This window comes from Sinocyclocheilus rhinocerous, unplaced genomic scaffold, assembly GCF_001515625.1.
Source record: "Sinocyclocheilus rhinocerous isolate Xijiao unplaced genomic scaffold, SAMN03320098_v1.1 scaffold14, whole genome shotgun sequence".
Taxonomy (NCBI): Eukaryota; Metazoa; Chordata; class Actinopteri; order Cypriniformes; family Cyprinidae; genus Sinocyclocheilus; species Sinocyclocheilus rhinocerous.
The window spans coordinates 1,574,694-1,585,544 of record NW_015629561.1 but is presented as its reverse complement, the minus strand read 5'-3'; the positions used below and the strand labels follow the sequence as shown (position 1 = coordinate 1,585,544).

The following is a 10,851-nucleotide window of genomic DNA, read 5'->3' as shown; positions in this document are numbered from 1 at the left end:
GTAACCTTTCATTGGATAATAAGAATTTAAAATGGGGGGAAATATCATTATGAAATAAATGTTTTTCTCTAATACACATTGGCACATTGGTTTTTTATATGAGAAAAACATTTATTTCATAATGATATTTCCCCCCATTTTAAATTCTTATTATCCAATGAAAGGTTAGATTTTTGTGAATTTTTTAAATAAAAGATCAAAAGGATTAACAATGCAGATTAATTTTCACAGCCTTCTTTGGTCATATTTACCAAGGGTGCCGATATTTTTGGCCATGACTGTAGATAAAAATAAAACTGTCAAATTTGCTGTAGGCAAGTTCTGCTCATTTTTAGAAAATAGCCTTTAAAGGTATGTATTGTAATTGAAATCTACAGACACAAATAGATAAAGGTCAATAAAATGAACACAAACGTGTATTTTGAATATTTTCTTCCCACTAGTCTGACACATTTATGAAAAGCCTAATAGCTTTTAACGCAAAATCTCAAAACTGACCAGAGCATGACAAAACAATGTTTTTGCCTGTAGTGTCTCTCCTATAAGATTATTTTACCCAATATTTTTATTGTATGCTTATTAGAGTATCATTCTGCTAACATCAAATTCTATATAAAATATCTGCAATTGTAAGCCAGATCTCAATTTGTATGGCACTGATAGTTGCCGCTCATGTAAAGGTGCCATGACGGTTAGGACACTGCCTTGTAAGATTAGGTTTTTGGAACAGAGCTATAGTCTGCCTGTTTGGACTCATCCACTCCTCGATACCCTGATTTCTGAATTCGAACAATGTCTTGATATTCATTTAATTCACACAATACTGTCTGGCAGCTGGAGAAAACTCCTGGAGCTGTGAAACAAAGAGAGATTCACTAAAAGTAATGAATTCTGGGAGGTGATGAGGGAAGAGATGGAGTGAAATGGAGGGTGTATAATCACCCTGGAGTGCTCAAAATTGTGAATATGAATGGGAATATACTTCAGAGATATTTTACTCATAAGAATGTCTAGGGGTGCCAATAATTGTGTCCAACGTGTATTAGAGAAAAACATTTATTTCATAATGATATTTCCCCCCATTTTAAATTCTTATTATCCAATGAAAGGTTAGATTTTTGTGAATTTTTTAAATAAAAGATCAAAAGGATTAACAATGCAGATTAATTTTCACAGCCTTCTTTGGTCATATTTACCAAGGGTGCCGATATTTTTGGCCATGACTGTAGATAAAAATAAAACTGTCAAATTTGCTGTAGGCAAGTTCTGCTCATTTTTAGAAAATAGCCTTTAAAGGTATGTATTGTAATTGAAATCTACAGACACAAATAGATAAAGGTCAATAAAATGAACACAAACGTGTATTTTGAATATTTTCTTCCCACTAGTCTGACACATTTATGAAAAGCCTAATAGCTTTTAACGCAAAATCTCAAAACTGACCAGAGCATGACAAAACAATGTTTTTGCCTGTAGTGTCTCTCCTATAAGATTATTTTACCCAATATTTTTATTGTATGCTTATTAGAGTATCATTCTGCTAACATCAAATTCTATATAAAATATCTGCAATTGTAAGCCAGATCTCAATTTGTATGGCACTGATAGTTGCCGCTCATGTAAAGGTGCCATGACGGTTAGGACACTGCCTTGTAAGATTGGCACTGTTTTTGGAACAGAGCTATAGTCTGCCTGTTTGGACTCATCCACTCCTCGATACCCTGATTTCTGAATTCGAACAATGTCTTGATATTCATTTAATTCACACAATACTGTCTGGCAGCTGGAGAAAACTCCTGGAGCTGTGAAACAAAGAGAGATTCACTAAAAGTAATGAATTCTGGGAGGTGATGAGGGAAGAGATGGAGTGAAATGGAGGGTGTAGGGAATGAGAGAGATGTGTGATCAGGTGTGATCTCTCTCTCTCTCTTTCTCCTGTCTTAGTGCCAGTTCTGCCCCGTAGGTGATTTTAGTTTCTCTTCAGGCATCTGGCTTCAAATCCCTTCTCATCCACTCTTTTTTTTCTATTTTCTCCTCCATCTCCTATATCCTCCATCTCCTGTTTTCTTTATCTCTGTATCTCTATACCTCTCTTCCCACATTTACCAGTGTTTGTTTCTGTCAGTCGTCATCTCTCTCTCTTTCCTTCTTCGCTTAACCATTTATCTCCTTCCCTCGATCCTTCTCTCTGGCTTTTGGTGTCTATCTCTCTCTCCGTTTCCATTTATTTACTGCTATCTGCCATCCCTCTTTTATCGCTCTCTCACAGCGCTCATCTCTGGTGCCCTTGCATTCTCTCTCTCATTAAGTAATATCCCCGGGCCTCTGCCACGCCGTCTGATGCTGAAGCATTCTGAATTATTTTACACTTTTTTTTTTCTACCTGGAACATTTATTTGAAGGCCAAACGATACTTAGTGAATCAGTATGACATCTATCATCTGGCATCAGACGGTCTTGCTCTTCATTTTAATTGGTGTAATTTTATTCTCAAATGTTGTTTTTGAGGACTAGATGCTTGTGGACAGGTCTCTCAGTGTGTGTCGAGCGTTTGGATGCTGTTATTGGTGGGCTTAAGATGTGATGAGCTGACAGGGGTGTAGGCGCCCATAGTGGAAGCAGACAGACCTCCATCTATCTTTTCTGTGACACCTCCTCAATGCAATACACACTCAGACTCTCTCATCCATGCATTAGACACTTTCTCTATCTGAATGAACAGTGAAGGGAAAACAGAGTGAAATTGAAAGCAAGACTAAAATCAAATGAACTCATTGCTCATCCACCCACTTGATTACTCTTTATACTTTGTGAAATTGAGTTTTTTTTTTCTTCCACGCAGGCTTGAGCGCTCTAGCGTGCACGTCCTTGTCCATCGCAGCGTCTGTAATTATACGATGCAGCAGAAGAACAACTCCAGCGTTTGGGTTGTCTTGTCTTAGCTCAATGTGTATGACAGGTCCTAACAGAGCAAGTTAACCCAGATGACACCAGCAATTAAGTCCCACACTCAGCACATGCTCTCGCTCCCAATAACAAACACTCAGTCACATATCACTGAGCCGAGAGAAAATTACCCACAACTGGTTTACGGCGGGCCTCGTTCGACCTGACACTTGTGAGAGGTTTGTTGATTCAGTCAGCAGTTTGTGAAAGACTTGCTGAATCAGTTTTTTTGGAAATAGTACACTAGGAAGAAAGAGAGAGCAAAAAATATCAAACACCTTGACGGTGAAAGGCAGACAGCAAATTGACTTGCTCGTAAGTGTCTGAAATTCGTCACTACGTGCTTTGCTGGTTAAACGCAGACAAACATTTCATTAAAGTAAAGCTTTAAAGCTGAGAATATGAACGTCGGAATCAACTTCTCATTGACGTTTTATGGCTTTGGGCCATGGAATTGGGCTTGTGCTTCTTCCAGTTGCATGCTTGTGACAGACACAGACGCACATACGGACCATCTTTTGAGCAGAATTCATGAGTTATGTGCTAGAACTAATTTGTTTTGTTTTTCATCCATCCTATCTCTCTCTCTCTCTCTCTCATTCACCCACACAGACTGAGTCGAGCAGGGTAGAAATGTTCTGTGATTATATGCATTTGACAGAGGCATGAAGCAGTATACATCTTGCCGTAGGAGACCCTCAGAAACGTAAGCAAGCTAATTAAGCGAAATTGCTTGAGAGGGGTGTAAACCTAGCAGATATATCGCTTCCAATTTGAAGACGGCCACATGTTTTATTCATGTAAAAACTGCATGAATATGGAAAGAGTTGTCGCTTCTTGAGAGTAAAGCAAAATAGTACTGCGTTTAAGATATAACTGATCACTCTCTGTTTTGAAGCACCATGATGACTATAATGATAGTTATAATGATGATGAAGATGATGAACACAATGGACCTGAGAGTTCATTGCCACGGGAAAAAGCATAAATATACCACAGGCTTTATAGTCAATCCGAGGCATTAATGTTTATGTGCTGTGATGGTATGGATCTGTTTTCTTTAGAATGCCATAAAATCACATCTCTGTAGTAATGTTTTTCATCTTGATTCACTGTGGAGATTTTTGTTTCTCTCTAGTCTCTATTTTTACTTTTATATACTCTCCGAATCTCTCACCATAGATGCTAGTACTGTTTGTTTTGTTTGTTTATTTACTTATTGCAGAAGCCCAGGAATACATTTATAAGCATCAACATTTTTGACATTATTGTGATGTATAATCATTCAACAAATATATAACACACATTGATTTAGGGTTGTTTTACTACTGTAAGTCAGAATAACTTTGGAAGTTGAAAGAAAGTTAAACTCAGCACAATGAGCTTTAGGGCTTCTGTGATTATTTATTTAAATAAAAATAAATTTAAAAATTTCAACAAACCAAAGAACCTTTATGTTTGATATGATTGATTTGTATTTGTTTATTTATTTATTTTAGTTTCCAGACTGAGCTGTTTACAAAAATTCAAATGTAAACTCTTGACTGAAGTGATATTAAAAAAAATGAATACTGGGCAACACACTCAGCCTGTCATTAATTATGAATAGTGTTACTAGTAATGAATATCTTTAGCTCTTCCAACAGCTCTTCTTCTAATTAATTCATTTCTGTCACAGATCATTTCTGTCTTTAAGTACAATCAAACTACTACATCTAATATGGTGCCAATGAGATACTCAAGGTTTTTGTAATTAATGATTTCTTTACATACTGTATATTTATAGAGAATGTGGCTTAAATGTCGCCTTGGTTCCAAAACACCAAGGGAAAATAAGAAATTTAACTTTGTCTATCCTCTGAACTTCTTCTCACTTAACTTCCCCCCTCAGTAATCCACAAATCATAAACAAGTATCACTTTCCTTCCCTCTTCTTTTTGACAGTACACACACATGCAGCACGCCTTCACACACACATACACACAATTTCAAAATCTTATTGAACTAGCCTCCAGAGGATTTTTTTCATCAAACTGGAAGCAGTAGCCTATAGAAAAATGGGACTCTGATTTTGCACAGATCAATCAGTCACTCAATCATGTCTTCTACTGTCCTGTCTTCTACTGGTCTCTTGCATCCCGTCCTGGAAGGGACACAGCACATTTGTTTGATCTCAACAGAGTGTTTTTCTGCTTATCAGTAAATGCAGCTGTGCATCCCAGACAGCGTGCAGCCGGAGAGACGGGACGGCCCTGTGATGTTTTCATCACTATAGCCAGTAGATATTACTCGCTCTGTCGCTGTCTCTCATCATTCTCTCGTTTTGACGATTTTGAACCAATAAACCATGAAAATAAACCATTTATTTTATTTTAAGTATCTGAAGTATATGTGTAAGCGTCTTTGCCAGTGTTGGGGAGTTTCTGAGTAAATATAGCGCCGTTAATAATTAAATTTTTCAGAAATTTCACAACACATAATGAGCTACTTTTTCCAATCAGTGACATTTGTAATTGAGCAAACTCGTACATTAATCAAAGACGTTCATTAGGTTAATTTGGATGACTCAGTTAAATGAACATTCAAAAAAAGTTCCTGAAGAATCACTGTTCAGTAGTCCCTGTGACATTTACATTTAGTTATAGTTCATCATAGTTTTAACACTGTGTTGTTAGAAGTTTATTTTTTGCATTGGGTGTAAATTTATTTTTAATATGGTAGACATGCATTTTAAGCATAATTTGTTTTAGTTTTTTTAAATGCTGTCTATTTACATAGCTTCAATGTAGTTTATTTTTGTTAGTAGCTTGTTGTGTAGCTAACTTCTTTAAAGGGGTCATATGATGTTGCTAAAAAAAGCATTATTTTGTGTATTTGGTGTAATGAAATGTGTTTATGCGGTTTAAGGTAAAAAAAACACATTATTTTCCACATACTGTACATTATTGTTTCTCCTCTATGCCCCGCCTTTCTGGCGGGGCATTTTTACAAAGCTCATCGGTCTGAAAAGCGAGGTGTGCTCTGATTGGCCAGCTATCCAGCGAATTTGGCCGAATACCTCAAGCGTGTGACGGAAATGTTACACCCCTTACCATACTGTGATGCCCTGTCCAGCCGGAGCAACGATTCAAAAACATGAAAACTCATTACAAACGAGGCATTTGTTGCATCCAGTGGGGACATAAATACGGATTATAATGTCTTATACTGTCTTTTTACGTGTTGTGTTGCATCGCGCCGCGTAAACATAAAACCATGTCTGCATTTGTGATCGGAGAAATGACAAACAACAAGTGCTACTCTACACTGCTCAAAACTCGCGTTTGAATCGTCAGTGGCAAATTCTTTAAATATAAAAAACTTACTTACAGTCTTTGAGTCAGAACAGCCGGCATTGTAGTCTGCTCTACCAGGATCAGGAAACAGTCCTCCATAAAATGCGCTGGACACATCTGAATATTTGGGTTGAAGTGTTCTGGAACAGTGTTGTAAATACAACTTAACCACTGATTTCTAGTCGTGTCCTCTTTTGGAAGGCCAAACAAAGTAGTTTCGCTTTCACAACGAAACACAGTGTCACACGCGGCGGCGGCCTAGAGTGAGCGGAGGCCGGAGGCTAGAGTGAGGAACGGCCAGCGGGCTGAGTGAGCAGAGGCGGTGGGCTTGAGAACAGCGCGGCCAGCGGATTCGATGAAGGAGCGGCCGGTGGGCTTGCGGCAACCACATGTGACGGGCTGGACTCCACGCTTCGTCCAAGGTGAAAGCCGATCCGGCAATCCACAGCACGAAGTTGATGTATTTCCTCAGCGACCAGCACAGATCAGCTCTAGGCATGACAAAGCAGATATCATCCTCTTTTGGAAGGCCAAACAAAGTAGTTTCGCTTTCACAACAAAACACAGCGTCTTCACGACATGGCGGCAGCAACAATACTACAGCGAGAATAAAAGTTACGCCTTCTTTCTTTGCGTGAACATTTGGGCGGCGTTATGCAAATCTTCCCACATCGTGACGTAGACATGTGGGGGCGTGTTAGAACTAGCCGTTTTAGGTAGGTGTGGCTGACTCTTAACTTTTATAAAGAATATCTCTTTGGTTTTGAGACTTTAGTCTTTGCAACTTTACAGATCTTCTTTATGCACCAAGAGCTTGTCACACTCCAAAGAGAAAGGAAAAATTGAAATCACATCATATGACCCCTTTAAGAATATCTGGTTTGCTTGTTAGTGGATTGGGGTGAAGCTAACCTTTTATGTCACTAACTACTTTAAAAATAACTTTGTAATAATCCTTGTTAATATAGCAGCTTTTGCTAGTATCTTGTAGTGTAGCAACTATACTTTTTCATGTATCTAACTACTTTGAGAATAGCTAATTAGTCCTTATTAGTATTGTAGCTTTCGTAAGTAGTTTGTAGTGTAGCTAATTGCTTTTTCAAGTAGCTAACTACTTTAAGAATATCTATTGTAAGTAGCTATTGTAACTTGTTAGCATGTTTCTAGCTTTTAGTGTTGTTAATTTTGTCACTACTTTAATTAGTCCTTATTAGTAGTAGCTTGTGTTAGTATCTTGTAGAGCAGCACACTACTTTTTTTTCAAGTAGCTAACTATTTTAAAAACATCTAATTATTCTGTGTTTGCTTGTTAGTAGCTGTTAGTATAACTATTTTTATTTTGCTAACTAGTCTAAAAATAGCTCGTTCGTATGTAGCTTTTGTTTGTGCCTTGTAGTGTGTCAAAGTACTTTATCAAGTAGCTAATTACTTTAAGAATAGCTAATTAGTTCATGTAGTAGCTTTTGTTAGTAGCTTATAGTGAAGCTAACTACTTTTTAATGTAGCAAGGAGCTTGACCGCAGTGTAACTACTTTAAATAATAAGAAGCTACAGTTAGAGAATAGCCTTTACTGGAGCACTGGTCTCTACTGAGAATGTAGCAGTGTGTATTTGGCTGTAGTCTCTGCTGCATGGTGATGCCATTACTGTAAACAGCATCTGGCGGACACACTTCATAACCCCTTTAAACAGCAGATTACTCTGCCGTAATGAGCTTGTGTTTGTGTGCTACAGCTTGCCGCACATTTGCACCTTGGGCTGTGGGTATAGCTAGTAGAGTGTGATATTCGTTCATGTGTAACAAATGAGATCCAAAACTTACCCCTTACACTGTCTGTAATGCTAACTTGAACTACTGCGATACTCTGGGGCCATCCCAAAAAACTGACAAGTCTGAGAACAAAGCCCTCAAGGAACTGTTTGGTAATAACCCATGAAGAATCACCATTGCGCCTTGAGCAGGCCACTGAACCCTAGGTTCCTCCAAGTCAATTTTCCCTGTAATAGATTGACCCCAATTATTCCCAAGTATTTGGTAACCTAAAATGTATGAATTCCATTGCAGTAGAAACAAAATACCAAACCAGAAATGTTCAAACATATGACATCTTCACTTTTTTGCAATTAACTTTGAATCAGCTGGACCCACGGTGATATATTCTGTTTGAATTTTTTCTGTATTTTTTTGTTTGTGCATTTTTAACTGCCCGAATACTTTTTGGACATTAAGTTTACTGTATGTTTAAAACACACACACACACATCAATTTGTTGTAAAATAATTTTAGTGTCTCATTTTGTTTGTGTCTTCTCTTGTTCTTAGTTCCAAGGAGAGGTCCCGGAAAACGCTGTGGGTGTGGTGGTGGCCAATTTGACAGTCAGAGACAAGGATCAGCCTCATACACCCAATTGGAATGCCGTCTATAGGATTACAGGAGGAGATCAAATGGGCCATTTCGCCATACGCACCGATGAGATCACTAATGACGGCAGGGTCATAGTGGTTAAGGTGGGTGTATCCAGTTACATTGGCAGTTAATAATGTTACACGAAACATTATTCGTGGTTCTCAGACTGCTGATCTTTTGATTTTTAACTCTGCATAAACATTGAACACTCTCATTCACTTTCTGTCCTCTATCCCATCACGGCATCATTTCCACTAGAAATTAACGAGAAATCATGACATTATCATTTACTACAACTAAAACCTTTCCTCAGCATACCTCAATACTTTATTCTTATTAAAACTTATTTAATTTAAGGAATGGTAAAAACAATACTTTAAGCTGCTAAAAACAGTTTGAATTTATTATGTCTCAATTATTCATTGAAGTGAATTATTTGTCAGTATTACAATGAATTTTTGACACATTATTTTTGAATGGGTTGACTCATACTGAGTGATAGACAAGTATGCATATGTTTTGCTCACTTTGCTTGGCCATTTGCATGGTGTGTGTGTGTGTGTGTGTGTGTGTGTGTGTGTGAGAGTGAGAGTGAGAGTGATTGAAGCCTTCGGCATAAATGTATTTCAGCCTCTTTGGAAGTGTTACCCAGCTTTCACAGTCACATGCGGTTCGGTACACCACATTTCTACCCATAGAACAGCTGATCCTCTCATACTCTCCTCGTCAACTCCTTTTAACCTTTACTCTAGGGTTCACTTCATCTCCTATCTCAAACTTAAGTCACTTTCTGTTCCTCTTCTAACACTTTTGGAGTCTCATTTAGCTTGACAGTGAAGAGTTAGTTTAATGGCTTTAATTGAAATGGGTTTTGCAGTTTCATTGAATGGCTTCATTGAATCATGTTTCCTCTAACAAAAAAAAAACAGCCTCTTGCTCATGTTACCAAATCTAAAATCACCTTCCTATTATTGGAGCACAATCAAGTTCTTTGAAAGCTGAAGGAACTTTCGTGTTTTTGTGCATATGTGAAGCCGATCGACTATGAGAGGAACAACGCCTTCACGCTGATGGTGGTGGTCTCAAACCAAGCTCACTTGGCCAGCGGGATCCCCTCCTCACCGTCCTCCTCTGCTGCTGTTGCAATCACAGTACTGGATATCAACGAGGCCCCCGTCTTCCCATCCAACCCTAAAATCATCCGTTTTGAAGAGGGAGTGCCTGCTGACACAACCCTCGCTACTTTCGCCGCACTTGATCCAGACCGCTTCATCCAGCAGACTATCAGGTAGAGAGGAATGACAGCGGGTGCTTTTGTCTGTCTGTTTGAAACTCAGGATGTCAATCTTTCTGAGCGACCGTAAATGTCAATCATTTATGTTCTTACTCCCTCAAACACACACACAGATCAGTGACAAAAAAATTCAGTTTAGTCCAAAGGTGCCAGGTTATTATCAATGTTCCCTTTAATTTTCAAGTTGTTTTCATACATTTTTGAAAAATATTTATACCATTTTCAGTCATGTGGTGATTAAATGTCAAGTGTTGTAACCATTAAGTAAAATGTCATACATTTTTCTTATACACTAAATGCACTTGAGCGTATATATGCTAATCATTATAAAAAATAAAACAAAAACATTCAAATTTTTCTTTTTTTTTTAGTTTATGACCTTGTCACAATGTCAGGAGTCTGCTGTTTTAAATAATAACAATAATAATAATCATAATAATAATGTTATTATTATGTAGTTTTTTCTTTGTTGCAGTTATAGTTTATTAAGCCCCACAAAAAAAATCTAAATGTATTTTTATTCACATGTTGAATATGTATGTCATAGATGTACAGTTGTGATCAAAACTTTACATACACTTCGCAGTATCTGCAAAATGTTAATTATTTTACCAAAATAAGAGGGATCATACAAAATGCGTGTTATTTTATTTAGTACTGACCTGAATAAGATATTTTACATAAAAGACATTTACATATAGTCCACAAGAGAAAATAATAGTTGAATTTATAAAATGACCCCGTTCAAAAGTTTACATACGCTTGATTCTCAATACTGTGTTGTTAACTGGATAATCCACAGCTGGGTTTTTTTTGTGATGGTTGTTCATGAGTCCATTGTTTGTCCTGAACAGTTAAACTGCTCGCTG

General features: G+C 37.6%; 1 protein-coding gene across 1 annotated transcript in view; it reads left to right on the top strand.

Annotated features, from left to right (window-relative positions):
- Positions 1-10,851, top strand: part of LOC107739294 (cadherin-4-like) — a 238,594-nt gene that overhangs the window by 219,549 nt on the left and 8,194 nt on the right. The window contains exons 11-12 of the mRNA XM_016551374.1: positions 8,604-8,789; positions 9,723-9,976. Coding sequence (XP_016406860.1) covers positions 8,604-8,789; positions 9,723-9,976 — 440 coding nt within the window. The remainder of the gene's footprint in view (positions 1-8,603; positions 8,790-9,722; positions 9,977-10,851) is intronic.